General features: G+C 33.5%; 1 protein-coding gene across 1 annotated transcript; it reads left to right on the top strand.

Annotated features, from left to right (window-relative positions):
• The first annotated feature begins 2,890 nt into the window (after positions 1 to 2,890).
• On the top strand, positions 2,891 to 7,777 carry LOC142340226 (uncharacterized). Its single transcript, XM_075390749.1, has 2 exons — positions 2,891 to 3,271; positions 7,142 to 7,777. The coding sequence occupies exons 1-2, from the start codon at positions 3,240 to 3,242 to the stop codon at positions 7,452 to 7,454; spliced, it is 345 nt and encodes a 114-aa protein (XP_075246864.1). The 5' UTR covers positions 2,891 to 3,239; the 3' UTR covers positions 7,455 to 7,777.
• Positions 7,778 to 22,069: the final 14,292 nt, after the last annotated feature.

Raw genomic sequence — 22,069 nt, 5'->3', positions numbered from 1 at the left:
TGTTCTCCATTGCAACTTTTTTTCAGTTTTTTTAACGCCAAAGTTTAATTTCTTTTACCCTCCGTCTTTGTTTTCAATAATATTTCCACTTGAGCAAAATAAATTCCTTTCTCTCTGTTGTGAAATGTTTGCGTATGTGTTTTTTATTGGGTATGAAGTATTGTTTGACTTTGATGATACGACATAGTTTTTTGTCAGTGGATATTTGATAGGCAGTCGGTCTAGAAGAATTTTTTTGTTCTTAGTTGAGCTTGTACAAACCCCATACCTTTTTTATTGAGTTTTCTAAACTGTTAAAAACGAACTGAACTGATGGTTGATCTTGAGTTTGTTTTGAGTTTGTTGAGCCAATCACCGTTCCGAATTAAACGTTAGACTGTTTGAAATTCCTTTAAAATTTTTATCTGCTCTTATCAAGTCTTAAAATGCTTTTCTAGGTTATTGTGACAACTTGAGATATTAATTTTATTTATTCTGTAGTTTAAAAGCAACCTAATTTGTTTCTGGTCCGCCTGGGTACTGAAAATTTAACTTTGTAAAATATTTTTGTTCCAGTTGAGGTTTTAACGTGATTGTAGCTTCGTTGACCGTAGATTTTGAGTTATTGTTAATGCTCTTCGTAGCTTCCTGCGTTTTCTGAAACGCAATCTACACAAGATTGTGCTTTACTGTCCAGTTCTGCAATCCTAAAGTCCGGTAAAGTTTGTCTCCCACTTACGACAAAGAAAGTTTCACAACGCTTCGTATCGTTTTGCGAAAAACAATTGAACATATGTATCCATCATATTTTTACTGTACTGTTGCATTGCAGTTTCTTTCTCTATATATTTAAAGCATAGTTTTTCCAAATTTAAGATGAACTGGTTTTTCTACTGCTCAAACAAAACTGGCTCTTTATGTATACCATTTCAATCGGATAGAGAAAAAATTTCACAGCAAATTGCACAGGAACTGTTTATTAAAAAAATGTCTTTATCTAAACTTTAGTTTGGAATTGATTTTTGTTCGCACGAGTTGAACTTACTGAAGCGTCGATAGTTGCAGTTGAATAGCAGCGCAGGCTAATTAGAGGCACAGGAAACAGTGGAAAGTAAATTACTGCTCAAAACGCAAATTTTCGGTTTACTGCTCGAGAACTTTCAAAATTCGAAACACAGAAACAGCTTAATCACCGCTCAATTCCGTTTATCTTTGCGACAGTTTTTGCTCAGTCAATGGAAGAAAGATGTTAACCGCTACAGTTTTTGTACATTGATGTTTATTTTGATATTTCAGTCCTCGGGTACTCCGTTTTTGACATGACGATGACAATAACTGTAACTATATCTTAAATTATTGCTATGACTACTGCATTGTCATGAATTTTTGCTAGGACAACAGGAAGGAGATGAAAAAGCTGATAGTTTTTTGCCCTAGATCGGTTTCTATTCTCCTCCCACGCACGCTTTTTTGCAGCACATCTAATAAAATTTTATTGATAGTACTTTAGTGATTGCTAGTTTTGCTTATTTTTGGAAAAGTATAAGTTATTTTGGATTCATCGTTAGGCTCTTTATCAATTTCTATTGTCATTAATGTCAGTGGCAGAAACTAAGAAATTTTTGTAAAAAAAGTAATTGTTTTTTTTTTGCGTTCAACATTAGATAAATGAACAGATCAATTCGATTATGTGGTTAGATCTTTCTATATTGCAATGCTGAGTGCTTTGAATTTTTTCTCTGAATTATCAAATTGCTTTAACGTTATTAAGTGGTTGAATTAAGTTTTTTCTATCAGTAGGGATAAGAAATATTGTCAATGATTCAGCATCCAATTTCCGACTTGTGTAAAATATATGAATTATGCGAGTTCAAAGCAACTCAAACGATCCTTATACACCAATAGTGAAAAAAAGAATGGATTTTTTTGAGTTTGTGTTTGAGAAAGTATTGATGAGTTTGTTTGATCAGATGTTTTCGGCTTTGCCAGTCTTTCCTGGTTTTCTGCTTTCGACAGCTAATTTCCTCTGTAAGTCATTTCCTGCGTCTAATAATTTTTCAAATTATAATTTGTTTAAATTTCAATCAATGGGTTAAAATAGCGATGAGTTGAGTTTTGTTCTTCATACTTTTGATCTGTGAAGAAGACCAAATTTCAGTTATCATTAAAGTAAACAGAGTCGAAGCCCCTTTTTTCGCTCTAGTAACCAGTAAGTCTAAACTCTCGCAGTTTAAACTCTCGTAACAGGCCGGTCGTTTGAGAGCGATTCCTCCGACGCTATTAGTTATGACACTTTTACTTCTCTGCTTCTAATTTCCTTGTTTAACTTCAACCTTAATTTGTTTTAAAAGATGACTTTTTGAGAAGAACAATTCAGTTAAAATATTTGCAAGATGCGTGAACAACAACAGTGGGAAAAGTCGAAATCGGAAAAGACAAAAATCATGGAATTTGAAGTGCTTGATATTTTTTGGGCCAATACGCACTAGCAGTAGGCAGATGATTATCATCAGATAAATATTTGTAGATTTGCGTGTTTTTAAGCCTTGTTATTTTTATACAATTTCTGATAATTTTTTCGGCATAAGATATTTGGAACCTTATCTGTGAATGCACATTACCCATTAGCCTTGTTCATTTTTTTTCGAGCTCTTTTGTCAAGCTTATGTCCTTAAGTTTAGTTATGTAACAATCTATTGACTCTTAATAAGCAGAACCCTAACGTCTTACATCGTTGGCTGATATTTCAGACCTGACTAAGATAAGTAGCGGCGATTCTGCGACGCGATATGTTTACTTTCGTTGTGCTCAGACCACGGTAATGTTATTTGACAGTTAGAAGTAAAGATAGGAAAAATTAAGACATGTAGTCACGTGACACAATCAAATATACCAAAGAAAGAACCGCAGAAATTGCATAAATTGCAACTGAAGCAGTTGAGAGTTTGAAGATCCGAGACATAACCAAATATCAAAAATGAGAGTTTTTTCGAAAATTGTAGCACTTCTATTATTGCTTCAACTCATATCCAATATCAAATGTGATGGTATGTGTGGTCACTATGACCGCAGGCACAAGACTTGTTGTAACGGAATTCTTCATAACAAGCCTGGACAATTTTGCTGTGGAACCGAAACATATCATCCTAGGTCCCAAACGTGCTGCCAGGGCGTGGTTAGCACTCGACCATGGCAATCGTGTTGCGGAACCCAGGCATTCAATCCCAGGTTGAGAACTTGTTGTGGAGGAGTTGTAAACTATGGGTTGGGCGAGTATTGCTGCGGTACTCAGGTAATCTTTTAGCGGAAATCTTGAATCTGGGACCCCGGTTCGACAAACCCGGTCTGGGAGCCATATCGATAAACCCAGCTAAAAATCTTACATAATAAAGCTTTGGAGCTCTGAACCTTACGTAACACATGCCTTGAAGTATTTTAAAGTCAAGGTCTGCGTTTGAGTTCATTTATGACGCAGGCCTTTTTATGAACATACAAATAAAAACACACAGAAAAAAAATTTCTTTCATAGACAAGCTATTGCTTTTACCGCCCGGACGAGGCAAATTTATGTAAGATTGGTCGTTGAGTTTATATGACATCTAGGCTTGAGGAGTTGAAAAGAACGTATTGCGGTTTCTAATCGTAGATCTTACATAATTTTGTGTTTAATTTAGCGTTCATCTTACATAATTTTGCGTTTCTAAGCGTAGATATTATATAATTTTGCTTTTATACTAGCGTTGATCAAACTTAACTTTCAGTTTTTAAGCGTCTACATTGAATAATTTTAGAATTTTTAAGCGTAGATCATAAATTCAGTGCTTAGTTTTGAGTTTTGATCTTATATGGTTTAGAGTTAAACTTAGTGTTCAGCTACCTAATTTCAACAATTAAACTTTTGCGTCGATCCGAAATGCAAAGCTAACTTCTGTGCTATAATTTTACATTGATCTTACAAATGACTATAATTTAACAGTTGCTTTTAAAAAAACTTTTGGCTTCCATGATCAACTTTTGAACTCTGTTAAATTAAAGCTTGAATTTTTTTCACACATATTTTCAGACTCATTTTGAGTAAAGAGTTCGTGTGCCGAGTGTCAATTATGAGTTTGCTAGATTTTGTTTACTTAACTCATCTTCCCAACCGCATAATTGTCAAAACTTTTAGGAAAAAAATTGACTTCGCAAATTTTAAGATTTTCGTAAAGATAAATGTTTTCTTTGCAAGTGTTAGAACAGTAAAATAATTGATTTGTCAGGTTCATGTTGGTGCATTGATTGGCGTTTAGGATAAAGAGGAACAGTTTCCATAAATCTTTTCGCAGAGAACACAAAAAGTCTGAGTCAGCTAGAGCAATTGGTATAGCTTTGCTGGATGAAAAACAGTATTCGAAAAGTTTTGTTTTTTCGTTTGCAAATTTGTAAACTTTTGAAAACAAAAATGAAAGGCAGTTGTTTAGCATCGATTCAAGGAGTGTTCCCTACCCAACTTGTTTTTTAAACTTTTCCTAATGTCTATGATGATTGATTTCGCAAATAAACTAGATCTGGTTTCCCATTCGATAATAACCGGTGAAAAAAGTTCGAAAAAAAATTTCTTTAAAATCGGCTCTGAAGTTTGCGCAAACCCTTCATAATCGAATCTGTATTTGGATTTCCCATTTGTCTGTAATTTTTGGGTCAGTCAGCAGATGTTTAAGGTTAGCTTGACCCAGAAAAAAACAACCGAGTTCAATAGAAATATGTTTTTTTCGGCTAAAAAATGAATAAAAATTTAGATCAAGATGTTCTTCAATAATATGTGCTTCAAAGAGTTTTTGGTTTAACATCACAGGTATTTAAGCTACCAAAATTTACGCGCTGATTCAGTATTGATTGTCACAGTGGAAAACAAATCTCATAAAGGATACAACTGCTTCTAATACAACTGCTTAACCTCATTTTGACTTTTACAAGCTATTTAGTTCCATCGCTTTACCAAGTTACAGTTTTAAGGATGTTGCAGGAGAAAAATTGGGAAAAATTTTGTCCCGTTAACAGTTTGAGCCATATGATCGAATTGATTATGATAATTACTAACATGCATTGCGAAAAAAATGCAACCTAAATGGTTTAGTTTTAAATTGAAGCAGGTTTTAGAGAAAACTTTCTTGATAATAGTTTTCACTTATTCAAGCGCTACTATTTTTTCTTTCGTAACGAGAATCTTCTAAGCATTTTTGCTTCTTCTGAATACTCAATTGTTTTTACTTGTTTTTTTTTCTACGACTCGAAGAGGAGTATTGGTTTTCTTAAGGTTTTTTTTACCGGAAGTACTATTCGTTCAGACGATGTTTTGACCTAAAAGCGAAAGCGAGTAAAATTGCAGTGTGAACTAATTTTTTCTGAGCGAGAGAAGTTTTTTGATCATGCGCTGCGTTTAGTGAATGACTTTTTGACATTGAAAAGTAGTTTTTGACTGAATGGCACATATAGATAACGGTTTTTAGCTGTTTTTTCGTCTAAGTGGCCTAGTTTTTTTGCTTGTAATTTGGTTTTTTGTAGAAATAATTTTTAATTGATGCTATGTTGAAATTTAAACCCCGAAAATTGATAGCACAGTATTTTGCATAGCCTGAAATTGCGTTTCAAATGCGAAATTGGCACATATTTCTTGATTTTTTAGTTAATTTTTGGCTTTTTTTCTATTAATTTCTTCATTTTTGGATCTTTTAGCTGTTTTTTGTCAAAAATCAGTTAATATGGCAACTTCCCTTTGATAATTCATATACTCAATGCCTCTTTCTACCTCGATGTAATTTTGTTTCATAAAATTGTACATTTGCTAATCCGATTTTCGTAGTTTTTTGGCAGTTTTTTTCAGTTTTTTGTTTGTATTTTGCTTTTAATTACTAGAAATAGTATTTTGGGGAACATGAGGGACTTTAATTTTGTTTCAATGAAATTTCAATCATTTTTGTGATGTTAAGTTTTTGAAAAAAACAGATAAATTTTTTTCATAAATGCAGTCTTAAATATTTTTTGACCACTTTTTTTGCAAAATGTTTCATTGTTTCGTATGTCTGAATTCTGCTTTTTCTTGTTTTATTCTGTTCAGCAAGTTGGATTTGGTCTCGAATGACTTGTTGTCTTTTCTATGTCTCGAATGCTGATCAATTAAATGTACTCGTTTTTCTTGATTTTTTTAAATTTGATTTTTAACTTTCAAAAATCAAGAATTGATCTTTTTGTTACGGTGTTCCTAACATTGTGTCCATATTCTTCACATTCTTGTTTGTATCATTCTAGTTTTGTCCTGGCACCTACTTTTTTATTCGTTATAATGATTTTTTCAGTTGTTAAAAAAATGAATGAATTCAGCTTTTTCTTAGATCTTGGTTTCTTCGGTTTGCAATTGATTTAATTCAAAATAAGGCAGTACTGGGACTTTGCTAGAAAGTTTTTTTCAACATTTCTACTTATTACTATTCATTGCAATTTTTTCCGGGCTTGGTATTGTTTTTAGACGATTTTTTGCCTTTGAATATTATTCTGTTGCTTTTTTTTCTGATTAATTTAATTTTTGAATTAGCATGAAATCATGTTGTCTAGCATATATACAACAAGTAAGAATTATGTATTATTTTTATCTTAATTGCCGTGATTAGAAATCTAATTGTAGTGGTTCTCAGATTCTTAATTTTGAGCACTTTTTTGAATAATTTTGACTTTCCTGTCTTTTTTGAAAAGTTTTTATCTGCCGTTTGCTTTCGCGATCTTTTTGAGGTTAGAATCATTAATTATCTGAGGGCAATTGATGGTCCTCTCAGCTTTGTCAGGCTATCAGTTTTTTGACCATCCTAAAAATTTCAGACTTTTTTAACGTTACCAAACGTTTTCAATAATAAAATTTTGCTGCATTTTCTTTCTCTTGGTGACAGTGGTTTAAATTCCAACGATTTTTAGATCAGACCCGGGGTGAGGTAATGAGTTAATGGTTTAATACAAAAGGTAATGGCTTCAGCTTTTCGTGAAATTTTGGTGCTTCGAGTCGCTTCCGGAATTCTTCCGGCTATGTTTTTTGTTTCAAGCTACAGCCGAAAAACATGAACCTTTTCTGTAGTAGCTTGACAAAAACGATTTTCCGTTCCGTTGTTGACAGCAGCGTGCATAAAATTTTCAGGCTTATGACGCAAAGTTTCAAGCCTGTTGTGGAGGCACCGTTCACAACAGGGCAGACAAAAGTTGCTGCGGAACCAAAATACATGATCATCGAAACACCACCTGTTGCGACGCAGTCATTCATCCAGGTCGATGGAAGGTTTGCTGCGGAGGCGAGACCTACAATTCTGGCATCTGTTGCGACGGTGTCATTAATGAAGAAAATAAATGGGAAAAAAGTTGTTGCGGAACAAAAACTTACAACTCGATCTGGTCAATCTGTTGCATGGATCAAGTTTACCCTCGGCACGGATCCGGAGCAACGCATTGCCTGACATGGAGTTTCAATAATTACTGATGACCATCGATGCATTTTCTATAAGCCAGTGAAAACCCATGCTTTCCCATCGATAAACAAATTGTTATCTTAATTTATCTGTTATCTAGAGTTATCTATTTGAAGCATTTTTAGGTTTTAGCTGTGAATTTGATTCATTCTTTGCATAATTTGTTGCATCAACGGCAAACTGTAACACCTCGCAATTCATTGATACAGCTTCCCTGAAATTGTTGACATAAAGTATAAAAAATGATTCTTGTTAACTTGATTCTTGTTTATTAGACCATTAAACGCATCGTTAATGCATTTTTTCTGGAAGTGTTTTATTTACCCAGGATGAAGTCCGGTCGACCCAAGACAGGTATTGGCCAGACCGACCATACCCAAAACAGGTATTGGCCAGACCGACAATTCGCAAAGATAGGTATTGGCCAGACCGAGCAGACTTTGGCCACCATTGGCCAGACTGAACAGACTTTGGACACCATTGGCCAGACTGACCAGACATTGTCCAGACCATCGGCCAGACCGTTGTCCAGACCAATGGCCAGACCGAACAGACCCTAGGTCAGATCATTGTCCAGACCGTAGGCCAGACCATCCGCCAGACCGTTGTCAAAATTAATGGCCAGACTGAACAGACCTTAGGCCAGACCATTGTCCAGACCATAGGCCAGACCATCGGCCAGACCGTTGTCCAGACCAATGGCCAGACCGAACAGACCCTACGCCAGACCCTTGTCCAGACCGTAGGCCAGACCATCCGCCAGACCGTTGTCAAGATTAATGGCCATTTGAAAAAAAACCGCCGAATTAAAGACAAATGCAAATTTCAAAAGAAGGTTAATGAAGTACTCTAATCATCTAGAAGTAGATGTCGTTTACCATTTATGGGCTGCTATTTTGAAAAACAGTCAATACAGCACGCATTCATACAATTTGGCTCTTATTTGGCTGGACCTCTAGGCCTTGAAATTAGGTATTGGCCAGAACAAACAGAACGAAATATGGGTATTGGCCAGACCGAACAGACAGAAATATGGGTATTGGCCAGACCCAACAGACCGAAATATGGGTATTGGCCAGACCGAACAGACCAAAATATGGGTATTGGCCAGACCGAACAGGCCAAATTTTGGGTATTGGCCAGACCGAACAGACCGAAATATGGGTATTGGCCAGACCGAACAGACCGAAATATGGGTATTGGCCAGACCGAACAGACCGAAATATGGGTATTGGCCAGACCGAACAGACCGAAATATGGGTATTCGCCAGACCGAACAGACTAAAATTGCCATTGGCCAGACGGAACGCGCGACCAAAATTTTTTCCAGACCATTGTGGACGGTCGCACCGGACCCCCCTGTCCGCGACCCAAGTCGGTCTGGCCAATACCTGTCTTGGGTCGCGGGTTTCATCCTGGGTAAATTTAACCATTAAAAATTAAAATGTTAAATATGATTTTACCTTATTTTGACCGATTTTTTTCCTGATCATAGTCGCACAATTTCGAATCGTCGCACCTTCCGATCATAGTTGCGAAATTTTACATGGTCCGGCAGAGTCGAGATAAGAACGCGTTTTTCGAATTACATCGCAATAATTCGCGCCTATTCGCAGAAGTTCGAATCATGGCCAAACTTTTGTCTGGATCACCCGGTTCATACTTCCACCACCTCACCTCGGGCTATGATCAGAGAAAAGTGGTAATGAACCATCGATGACCATTCAATAGACTTTTAATGAATTTTTTATCAAAGAAATTTCATTAAAAGTTCATTGATTGGCCATCGATGGTTCATTAGCACTTTTCTCTGATCAAATAAAATCCATCGTCGTAGATTACTATCTATGGGATTTACAGGGAGCCCAACTCGGGGAAACTATTGAAGCAAAGCCTGGTAAATTAGATTTATGTTCTCAAATTTGTCACTTTTTGTTTACTTTTTCCATGTTTCAAAACTATTCACTCCATCCGAAATGAGTTGATAGACAGAAAAAATTGAATAAAATTATACAAATATATGTTTGTAAGTAAACAGAAAATGAATAAATTACCATTTTAAACTGCACATACTATATTCTCTGAGATGATAAAACCTCAAAAATTGTTTTAAGATCGCAAAAAACGCTCCAGAGTCGATCTTTCGCATCAGAGATTTTTTGCCAGATTGAAGAAATGCAGAAGAAATGCAATAATTGAGTTTTCTCCGGCAGAAAAAATTCAGACCTGATTTTTTCTGCGTAATGGGTTAAATTAGTGAATTTTTTGGAGTTCATGGGAAACTTTATGTTAAGTTGAGAGTAGTATCCATATTTACGAATGAAACACAGATTGCTGTCGAATATTTTCAAAGCATCGTGAATGTTATTTGAACAAAACTAATGGCTCGATGTTGGGTACGTTGACGCCGAAAGGGTCCTTAAAAATACAATTTCAAAGCTACCAGTGATGAAACGAAGATACCTCGCTGAAAAATAACCAATAAAACCCAGTATTACTCCGAATGGAAAAAGTCAGGGTTATGCCTAAAATGCATAGAAATCTTATTGTGCGCAAAATAGCAAAATAGCGTTTTCAAAATAAAATTCGCATGTCAATAAAAATTCTTTAGGAGAATTGTATAAGAAATTTCGTTAAATCACAATCTACTCGGTTGTTTTAGTCTAATTTCCTAGTACGATTCACCTATATTAATTTCTGGGCTGAGTGACAAATTTTTTTTTTTTAAAAAAACCTAATAAATTGTGCTGCGGAAAGTTCAATATTGTGATTACTTTTCCAAACTAAGTTCTCTGAACAGAGAAACCTACGTCCTGGATTATCTCTTCTCGGAGCCGTCCGAGTTTGGAGTGTAAAAGTTGAAGGCATCAGGATCCTGCATTAAATGTCGTTTATTGTTCCGACCCCTCTTGAGGTGGGGAGGAACTATATACTCAAATGGGTTTTTTTTGTTCAGACAATTTTGGCCGATCGATATATTCATCGTAGAGAGTTGAGACTGGTATCATTAGAAAGCTTGTTCAGCGCAGAATATGGAATTAAAAAGATTTTTTTGAGTTTTGTTTTTCACAGGGAGTTATCGAGGTTTAAATTTTTGAGAAAAAAGATTGAATTCCGTTGATTTTATTCTCATTTTCCGGAAAATTGGACTAAAATTTCGCTAATTTTGCTAGAACTTTTTTAAATAAATTATTGTTTATTTTATTTCTAAAGACAAATATATTGTCGGCTTTTTTATTTAAATTTTTTGTCAAAAAATTCTGGCCAAATATTTCAAAATTCAGTCTTTTTCAACAAAAACAGCACGAAAAAAGTTTCTTTAGTCCACTTTGATTAAATTTGCAAGAAGTACACACCCAAACAACACTAACACAATCTATGTAGACTCAAAAGAGGCAATTTCTACTTCAACTTCTCCGTTAAGAGTTCTCCGTAATTAAAAATTTGTCGTTTTTTGCAAACTTTTTTCGTTGATTATCAAAAACGCAGCATTTAATTTTTAATTTTTTAACTAACAAATATCTATATCTGTAACATTCGGAAAATTAAGGAAGAAATCGATCCTTTTTATATATTATTTAAGTAACAGACCATTTGAAATCAAAGATCACTTGCGATAGGTTCAATTCACTTCCTGATTAGCTCCAAATTTTTGTATTTCATTAAGACTTGAAAGCTTATGGTCGTTTTGACTTTTAAAAATATCTGATTTTCCAATAATTACTGGCTTATTGAACTTTGCCTCCATTTTTCTCTTCATTTGGTCAACTTCAATTTAGTGTCAGCAAAAAGAGAATGCTACAAAATTCAACTTCAACCTTATTTTTACAGATTAAGTTAGGGTTTTCTGGCTTTGATACGACTAGATTTCACATTTTTTTTATTTTCAGGTATTTGCCCATTTTTCACGTTTTCTAGTTTTGTCGCAATATCACGTTATTGATAGTTCATATATCACATTATTGGTGTTCCAAAGAAAACACAATTGCTAATATGAAAATCCTTAAGGACATAGACTCTGGTTTTCACGGCTTCGACAATACTTTCTCGAAAAATTTAATTGAATTCTTTAATTTTACTTTCGTCGTTTTTACTTTGTCTTTTTAGTCGTATGAAATTTCCTGTACAATGACCACGTTTTGATAGCTATTCATGAAAAAATATAAGCGAGCGATAATTTGATACTATTAGATAGCTGATGGCTTTCATGACTTTTAATTCACTTGTTTTCCAAAATAACAAAAAACACTTTTTAACTTCGCAATTTTGTTTTTTTTATTGTCTGGTTTTTAACCTAATTTCGTCAATTACAGGACAAATATGTGAAAATTGCTGTCAAGGGAAGGTGCCAAAGGGTGTCACAACATCTAATATTCTTAAAAAATTCGTTTTGACTTTACTGGCTTCGATACGGGTTTTCCACGCAAAAAAGTAAATTTATTTTTGATTTTTGTCAATTTTTACGTTCTTTTTCTAGACGTAAGATATATTCTGTCTGATTGCAGGTCTCAAGGGCTTCCTTTGGAAGAATAAACGTATCTTTCTTTTTAAATCTTTCATTTTTTAGTTAATGGCTTTCATTTCTTTGGAAATAATTTTTTGTCTACTTGTTACAGGGCTTCATTAATGTGAAATAACATAATACAATATCGGTGTTTGAAGAAGGTGCAATCAAACATATTTTGAGGGCCAAACTATGGCTTTAAGGCTTCGAAAGCGTTTTCTGGCAAAATTTAACTGAATTTTTTGTTGTTGTCTATTTGTTGTTCCTTTTGTAACCGCATAGAAATTGAATACCGATAGTTTTTAATTCCCATCTTTAGCAACACTGATATGTGTAACCCTATAGGATATTTTAGTTGATTTCTAATGGTTTTGATTACTTTGAATTTAGTTGTTTTTTTTTTTCAAAAAAATTAGCGAATTCTTCGAATTTCCTGTTTTTGTTCTTTATTGTCTAATTGTTACCAAGCCTTATTATGGACTGTTCCTATATCTTTTTGGTAAATTTCAAGTTATTTTGTTTAGTTTCAGTTTTATCTGACGCTAATTTGACTTTGTTATTAAGTTTTGTTTTTTAAAATTGACATAAATTTTTTGATGTAATTAATGTTTGTTGTTGTTGTTGTTTGATTTTGCTGTCTCGACTCTTTTTCTTGATATTGGCATATCTCATCAGCCTTATGCATCATTTTGTTTTACTCCTCTGAGTTATTTGCTTTGGAGGCTATCTTTTTGTTCATACACCATTTTTTTTTAAATTTTTTGAATTTTTGGGTTTTTCTATCTGTTCCTCATTTGGTAGACATTTGAGCCAAAATTGTGGATGAGCGGGGTGAACCTTATGTGCGATCGCACATTATCAGGCCGCCTTGGTTACCATGTCCTAATCAGAGCCCAACCAAATTTACGAAAGTATGTTAATCGACTGTGTGCAACTTATTTTTAGGGTTCTCAGATATCAGTCTGGATAGAAAACCCTAAATTTGGATTCTGCCTTGTTGACAGTAAACAAAGTTTTAGCTTCTTGAACACCTGCGCTCCAATGCATTTAAATAGTTCATTAAATTCAACACGTAGAACCTAAAAGTTCCGGAACCGTTTTTTGAACATTTTTCATTTACAGTTGACAATTCAGAACTTTAGCGTTGAAATGAATGACTGTTCACGTATTTTGTAAGATCCTAAGAAGGACATCTATACTTTTGTTCAAATGCTAGTGCGCTTTTCTTAATCAGACTATTAAAAACAAGATCATCTGTGTTTGCCTCCAATCTTAGATTAAAAGTCTGCTTAGAACCCCATTAGATAAACCCATTCGATTTCAAGATAAGCACAAAAACAGTAGAAGCACATGCTATTTTTGTACATTATTTGCAAAATTTATTATCACGATTTGCTTAAATCTCAAAACTTGGATACATAACTATGTTGTAATTGAACCTAACGCATAATTGCATATGGATTAAGAAACGCAAAATTTAAGAGCTTTTCAAAAAATGGACGAGCTGCCTAGTGAAATCTGCCCAAGGTCTGACAATGACCAATGCAGAAACAACCCCAGTCGTTTTTGGATGTTTCGCAAGATCTTGCATGAATCTTGCACGAATAACATCTGTCTTGCATGAATCTTGCACGAATAACATCTGTCTTGCATGAATCTTGCACGATTAACATCTGTCTTGCATGAATCTTGCACGAATAACATCTGTCTTGCATGAATCTTGAAAGAATAACATCTGTCTTGCAAGAATCTTGCAAGAATAACATCTGTCTTGCATGAATCTTGCAAGAATAACATCTGTCTTGCAAGAATCTTGCACGAATAACATCTGTCTTGCATGAATCTTGCAAGAATAACATCTATCTTGCAAGAATCTTGCAAGAATAACATCTGTCTTGCAAGAATCTTGCAAGAATAACATCTGTCTTGCAAGAATCTTGCAAGAATAACATCTGTCTTGCAAGAATCTTGCAAGAATAACATCTGTCTTGCATGAATCTTGCAAGAATAACATCTGTCTTGCAAGAATCTTGCAAGAATAACATCTGTCTTGCATGAATCTTGCAAGAATAACATCTGTCTTGCATGAATCTTGCAAGAATAACATCCGTCTTGCAAGAATCTTGCAAGAATAACATCTGTCTTGCAAGAATCTTGTAAGAATAACATCTGTCTTGCAAGAATCTTGCACGAATAACATCTGTCTTGCATGAATCTTGCAAGAATAACATCTGTCTTGCAAGAATCTTGCAAGAATAACATCTGTCTTGCAAGAATCTTGCAAGAATAACATCTGTCTTGCAAGAATCTTGCAAGAATAACATCTGTCTTGCATGAATCTTGCAAGAATAACATCTGTCTTGCGAGAATCTTGCACGAATAACATCTGTCTTGCATGAATCTTGCAAGAATAACATCTGTCTTGCATGAATCTTGCAAGAATAACATCTGTCTTGCAAGAATCTTGCAAGAATAACATCTGTCTTGCAAGAATCTTGCAAGAATAACATCTGTCTTGCAAGAATCTTGCAAGAATGACATCTGATTCTTTGCATATTTTTTCATGGCTGACATTTGAAAAGCATCCCAAAATTCTCAAATTGGGCCTGGATTGTTTAATTTACAGTAAAAATTTACCCTCGACTAACGGAAGACAAGGAAATATCTATTTGACGTAAAATTTTTCAAAATTGACTTAAAATGAGCTCAAATATAACTGAGATTATTTTGGCGCAAAATAAAAAATTACGCGCGAAATTTAAATATTAACCAATGAAAGACAAGCTCGGCGGGAACAAACTTGTAAGAATATTGCAAATAAGCATTGTCTTGCAATTTTTGCAAGATTTACATCGTCTTGGAAGATGTTTCAAGATCTTGCACGACTAAAATCCTTTTGCAAGGATTTTACTCGATCTTTCAAGATTAACATTTGGTCTCGGCCAGGGATATAATGAGCGAGTTGCACCCCTAACTGTCTGAAGTAAACGCTCGTTGAAAGTTGAACGAAAAGTTTTATCGCAACTCAATTCATAACAGAATTAGACATAACACGTACCAGTGTAATATGAGTTTTTGCGTATAAATTACGTGACACTGGTGACGTCACTGAGAAAATCTGAGTGCTAGAACCCCGTACCAGTTCAATATATACTTCAGAGTTTGAAAAGGACGTGGCACTTTAATACAGTATGTCCGTTTAGTCACATTCATAAATGTGGTCATCTGAATGTTTCAGTACTGGTTACGTAACTCTGCTTGAAGTCCCTGAGAACTTCTGGCGTCTATCCAGAACCGCAAAGCGGTTCGAGATATTAAGTCAGAATTTCGAAGTGGCTTCCGCAGAGTCACTTAACCATGCTTAAAACAAGAAACGCGCACGTTTCAAAATGACGAAGGTCAACGAAATTCAACTTCTGGCTAAGTAGCAACTTCTGGCATTTTGACTTCTGGCACTGCAGACTTTCGGCATTTTAAAATGTGCACGTGAGTGTTTTAAATCATATTGACACCTACAATCAAAAAGTATATTTTTGTACATTGCGTAATGTTGCCAGGGTCGAGTCTCGTACATTCAAGGATATCAAAACTTGCTCCGGGTCATCAATTTTATTCCTCTTCTATGATATCAAGTGCTCAAAGGCGAAAAGGAAAAAGGGATCTTTTTCGTTTGTGCCCCCCCCCGTACGTTTTGCCCACCCCCCCGTACGTTTTGCCCACCCCCCCCCCCCCCCCCCCAGCTAGCGAGACAGAAATCCGACATGCAATGGTCTCTGCCTTGTAATTAAGTCACAAAATGGTGTACACTTAATTCAAATATATTTACCCGCTGTTTGAATTCGCTACTTTAACCCTTGTAACCTAATGTAATGCATATTCCGGAGTTTTCGTCTGGTCAGACATACGCTGTCAACTGAGAACAAATGTGACACGTGTTATACATGGATCTTTTAGCATTGGAGCTAGGAGAAAAATCTGTCAAATTGTTAGCAGAAGAGGAGGAACAAGGAAAAGATAAGAACAAAATATCACAAACTCTGAAAAATTAGTACGTATTAGTTTGCTCTAGTTAACGTTTTTATTATCAGTGGAGATTTTAGAATGAAAAAAATCTGCTTGTACTGGCCAGCTAATGCTCTATTATTGAAACAAGTAACTTGTTTTTGGAATCAAAATTTAGAGTGATTTCTTGCTATTGAAGATCGTTACAAAAGATGATAAATTAAAGCCATTTGATAGAACTTTTTTGTATATTTTGGAACGCTCTTTATTTTGGCTTTGAGTATGTTGTCTTGACCATATTGAATCAATCTCCCAAGGAACTACAGCAACCGGATAATAAATATGACATTCTAAGGAACTGAAACTCCCGGTGGTCCTCTGCTTTGATGTAAAAACACTCAAACGTCAAGAAACGAACTGGAAAGCAAGACATTATATCAAAGAGGTAACAATAGCTGGAAGCCTTCTGGACCAAATTCCAAATTCACAACCGAAGGCTTCTCAAAAAGTTGCAGGAACATCATATCACCGCAGATCCCACGTCAATTTATATAATAATAAGCTGCCAGAAATAAGCAAAAACTAATCCCACATGTAAAGCGCACATATTTAAATGCATTAATTACAACCACTTCCAACAACCGCTGGACAAATTACCGGCCGCTTAGAATAACATGTTATAAATTTAAAAAATTAAAAACTATTTAAAAAATCAAGTTATTATTTTTAGCAAATTGGGACGGAATATTTTCATTGATACTTATAATAGCTGCAAAAACGTTTCGTTTTAATAATTCTAGAAAATAAATATTTCTTCAAAACAGCAAAATCTTTGCCAAAACATTCGATAAATACCAAACCAATTTTTCATTCTCTGCAATTCAATCTCCTCGTTATAGAATTATTAGACGATACTCTTACTCAACGAAGAGCGGGCCTAAGCGATTCATCTAGATAGCGGAGCTCACCCCAATTATAATTGCTAATTTGTAAGATTTTTTTATACATATTAGTTTTTAAAAATCTAATCATTCAGCCCCCTTAACTTTAAATTGAGACTTATAGCACAAACAGGTCTTAGTCATTTCTTTTTACCTTTGATATATTTTATCTTTTTATCAAGTTAGACTGGCAAAGAAGAAGATATCCCGAATGTGTGATATGTAACAGGCCTAAAAACTGGCCTAAAAATGATAACATTACAAAGTGAGACCTTTTACGTGGGGAAACACAAATATTTTTGACTTGAATTAAAATACATATTACTTGCATTTCTCTTGTTGGAGACAGATTAGCGTAGAAAAAAGATTATATTCAGTCTCCCATCTTTTTTGTTAAAATATTTACAAAAAAGTGCTTTCAAAAAGCGTGATTTCTATTTTATGACTTAACCTGCAGAAAACCAGCAACTAAAGTTACCTTTTGAAACCATTTGGCAGCAACAAACCAGACCAGATGTTGCTACTTCTGTAAAATTTCTCTTCAAGCCACTACAAAAATCCTTCTTTATTCTTACATTCTTTAGTGGGGAAGCAACTATGTATTGAAAAACGGGTTTTCTTATTCACTCAGTTTTCGCAGATCGATTTTTCATCGAAAACTTTTGTGAGTGTTATAATTCATTGAAAAACCCATCCAGCGTTGAAAAAATGAAAAAAATTATTTATCAACTACAAAGTTTATCAACTACAAAAAGATGGTTAGTTTAACTTCTGCTCCCTATTAGAGAACACGTGAATTAATAGTCTGCCCGTTTTTTGCTAACTTAACTCCATATGTACTGCATATGTATCCAAAAAGCTTCATTTTTATATATTGAAATATTTCAGTTGCTAAATCAGCTATTGCGCAAAATTTCGGGACGTATTCCAATCGAACACGAAGATGTATCAGGGCTTGTTTTATTCACTTCATTGATTATTACTATAAAGAATTACTCGGATTTTTTTGAGGCGTGATATCTTTTCAGAAAAAAAATGTAATTTTTGCTCCCTTTTGTTAATTACTGGCAGGAATTATTTGAGATCAAGATTCAATCTATGCAAATCCCATCTACACTAAAATGAGCTTAAATGGACATAAAAGGTATTAGATTCTCAGGATGAGCTCATTGGTTTTATTGCGAATCAAATTTTGCCTGAATTTTTTTTTCGCAGTCTGGTGACTCAGTCTCACTAATCAATTAAATCCAATTGGTTTTTTTAAATTGGTACAAGTAAAATTAATCACGTTTTCATTTGATATCTCTTGGCTGTTATCGCTTCGGATATATATATATATATATATATATATATATATATATATATATGTATATATATATGTATATATATATATATATATATATATATATATATACACATATATATATATATATATATATATATATATATATATATATTGATATATGTATATATATATATATATATATATATATATATATATATATATATATATATATTTGAAAAAATGTCTGTAAACTTTTGAGTTTTACGTCTTTTAAATTTAATTCTGTAAACTTGTAGCTGTGTCGCAGTAATAATATCCCACCCTTCAAATGAAATTTAGTTCCTATGTTTATTCTATTTAAAATTTATGTTTTTTTTTGTTTTTGGTAATACCAGTTTCAAAAAACCTTGATTTCTACATGTTTGCGCATTTCGGAGAGATTTTTTAATTATTTGACAAATATTGCATAAATTACAGGTGACAGTGGAGTTTAAAGAATGCAGATTGGGAAACAATTAAGGGTTGCACCTTCATTCTCTCGCAAAATTTGTTTTATTTTTAAAGCCTATAATATCAAATATATTAAAACCAGTAATAATATCCCACACTTAAAATGGAATTTAGTTCCTATGTTTATTCTATTTAAAATTTATGGTTTTTTTGGCTTTGGTAATACCAGTTTCAAAAAGCGTGATTTCTATTTTATGACTTAACCTGCAGAAAACCAGCAACTAAAATTACCTTTTGAAACCATTTGCCAGCAACAAACCAGACCAGATGTTGCTACTTCTGTAAAATTTCTCTTCAAGCCACTACAAAAATCCTTTTTTTATTCTTACATTCTTTAGTGGGGAAGCAACTATGTATTGAAAAACGGGTTTTCTTATTCACTCAGTTTTCGCAGATCGATCTTTCATCGAAAACTTTTGTGAGTGTTATAATTCATTGAAAAACCTATCCAGCGTTGAAAAAATGAAAAAAAATTATTTTAAAACTTCGTTTTTCCAGGTTTAAAGTTCGGTGAATAGTATACCGGTCTCCGCTGTTTTCATTCACAATTTCAGAATGTGTTTTTGAAATTGTTGTCATTTATGCGAAAATTTGATAGAATTATCAACAACAGTGTCATGTGTTTAACCTTTCAAGGTAGAAGAGGGACGCTGAATGGTTACTTCCGACTTCTGTTGGTAACATTTTTCCTACATTTTTCAAATTTCATACTTTTTAATCAAAAGCGCACTCTCTTAGCACACTTTGTTTAAGTTTTCCCAAACAAATCTGAGAACTGCTGACTCAAAGTTTATCAACTACAAAAAGATGGTTAGTTTAACTTCTGCTCCCTATTAGAGAACACGTGAATTTATAGTCTGCCCGTTTTTTGCTAACTTAACTCCATATGTACTGCATATGTATCCAAAAAACTTCATTTTTATATATTGAAATATTTCAGTTGCTAAATCAGCTATTGCGCAAAATTTCGGGACGTATTCGAATCGAACACGAAGATGTATCAGGGCTTGTTTTATTCACTTCATTGATTACTACTATAAAGAATTACTCGGATTTTTTTGAGGCGTGATATCTTTTCAGAAAAAAAATGTAATTTTTGCTCCCTTTTGTTAATTACTGGCAGGAATTATTTGAGATCAAGATTCAATCTATGCAAATCCCATCTACACTAAAATGAGCTTAAATGGACATAAAAGGTATTAGATTTTCAGGTTGAGCTCATTGGTTTTATTGCGAATCAAATTTTGCCTGAATTTTTTTTCGCAGTCTGGTGACTCAGTCTCACTAATCAATTAAATCCAATTATTTTTTTTAAATTGGTACAAGTAAAATCAACCACGTTTTCATTTGATATCTCTTGGCTGTTATCGCTTCGGATATATATATATATATATACATATATATATATATATATATATATATATATATCTATATATGTATATATATATATATGTATATATATATATATATATATATACACACACATATATATATATATATATATATATATATATATATTGATATATATATATATATATATATATATATATATATATATATATATTTGAAAAAATGTCTGTAAACTTTTGAGTTTTACGTCTTTTAAATTTACTTCTGTAAACTTGTAGCCGTGTCGCAGTAATAATATCCCACCCTTAAAATGAAATTTAGTTCCTATGTTTATTCTATTTAAAATTTATGGTTTTTTTGGCTTTGGTAATACCAGTTTCAAAAAACCTTGATTTCTACATGTTTGCGCATTTCGGAGGGATTTTTTTAATTATCTGACAAATATTGCATAAATTACAGGTGACAGTGGAGTTTAAAGAATGCAGATTGGGAAACAATTAAGGGTTGCACCATCATTCTCTCGCAAAATTTGTTTTATTTTTAAAACCTAAATATTGTTTGTAAAATTTTGGTAGTTGTTCAACCTATTTGGAATCATTAAAAAATTGCAATTACTTTCTCTAAATTTCTAAACGAACCAATTGAAAGAAATGAGTTCAGGATTTTAATGACCTTCAAATTAAATAATTTCATAAAATATAAGATTTTGGAAACTATACTTTTTCTTGATCTTGTCATCAATGTACTTCGCCACATTTTTGATAGGTTTCATCATTTCTTTTCTTATTGCCAAATCATACAAAAAATTTCTAATTGTTATTTGGTTTGGTTATAAGGTTGATAATGTCTCATATCTTTAATGGTTCCAATACTCGAGTTTCGTAAAATTAATTGTGAAACTTTGAGTTCTGTCTGTATTTTTTGAAGCCCTATAAATAAGTCTCACTGATAGACAGCCCATTTAGATTTCTGAGAGTTTGCATGATAATCAAATTTTGTTTTTTGTTGATTGTATAAAATTTTGACCATTTCTGAAATAATTTGTTTTAAAAATTGTGCTTTTTGAACAGGTAATTTATCATTTGTCAATATTTAGGCTGTATCGGAAAAGAAACACCGCATCTATTCTAGCTAACCGGATTTCTAGTTTTATAAGTGTTGTTTTCAACTAATAGTTTATTGGCTTTGACACTATGCACTTCCCATTAAGAAACGCAATTTCTGGATATCAGCCCACTTTTGCTGTTGATTTTTTTTTGTTTCCTTGCCACAATATCACTCTAATGGTGAGGCTCTTTTCTATTTTCTCGTTTAAAACAAAGAATGCGCAGTTCAAGCTATTCATTTTTTTCGCTGAATTGCTCATAGTGTTAACGGCTGCGACAGCGTCGTCTTGGCAGCTTATTTCATTTCTTTTAGTTCGACTGACTTCTCCGTTATTTTTGAAGTCGAATGACAGTTCCACGATTATTACATGTAGCAAAGTGCGCAACCAGTGCTATGAATGAAGAGGTCTCAATTGCTCAACATTTATACCTCAATAGGTATAATTGTACCTTTTCAATGATTTCAGTTGATACTTATTTGTTTTAGTCACTTTGAAAAGAATGGTTTTCCATAATGGAAAATTAATTTTAAACTTTGCATTCTCTGTTGTTTTTGTCGAATAATTACAGTCTCGTTGAGGCCCTTTCTCATGACTTTTTTCAGCACAGCTCAGTTCGTATTGTTCAGATTTTATCTGATGCCATTTTGATTTTGTTTTAATTTGTTGTGAGTAAATATATACATCTGTTTTTGGGTTTATTTAATGTTTGTTGTTATTTGAAAATTAGGTTTTTTGTATTCTCGTTAACGGCAGGTCTTATCGACCATTTGTCGACCGTGCGGTATTTGCTTATTCATTTAGTGTTTTGCTGAACTCTATGTGTTTTTTGTAACTCCTCATTATGTAACCAATTAAGTCAAGAATATGAATGAGTGGGTTCAGAACTATATGTGCTAACGCACA

Source organism: Convolutriloba macropyga, chromosome 5, assembly GCF_964194025.1.
Source record: "Convolutriloba macropyga chromosome 5, txConMacr16.3, whole genome shotgun sequence".
In the NCBI taxonomy this organism is placed as follows: domain Eukaryota; kingdom Metazoa; phylum Xenacoelomorpha; order Acoela; family Convolutidae; genus Convolutriloba; species Convolutriloba macropyga.
This window is presented reverse-complemented; position numbering and strand designations above follow the sequence as displayed.

Bases quoted from the DNA above. Each gene is read 5' to 3' on its own strand.
- LOC142340226 (XM_075390749.1), top strand. From the start codon at position 3,240: ATGGGTTGGGCGAGTATTGCTGCGGTACTCAG. The intron at 3,272-7,141 runs GTAATCTTTTAG...TAAAATTTTCAG, and splicing joins AGTATTGCTGCGGTACTCAG to GCTTATGACGCAAAGTTTCA.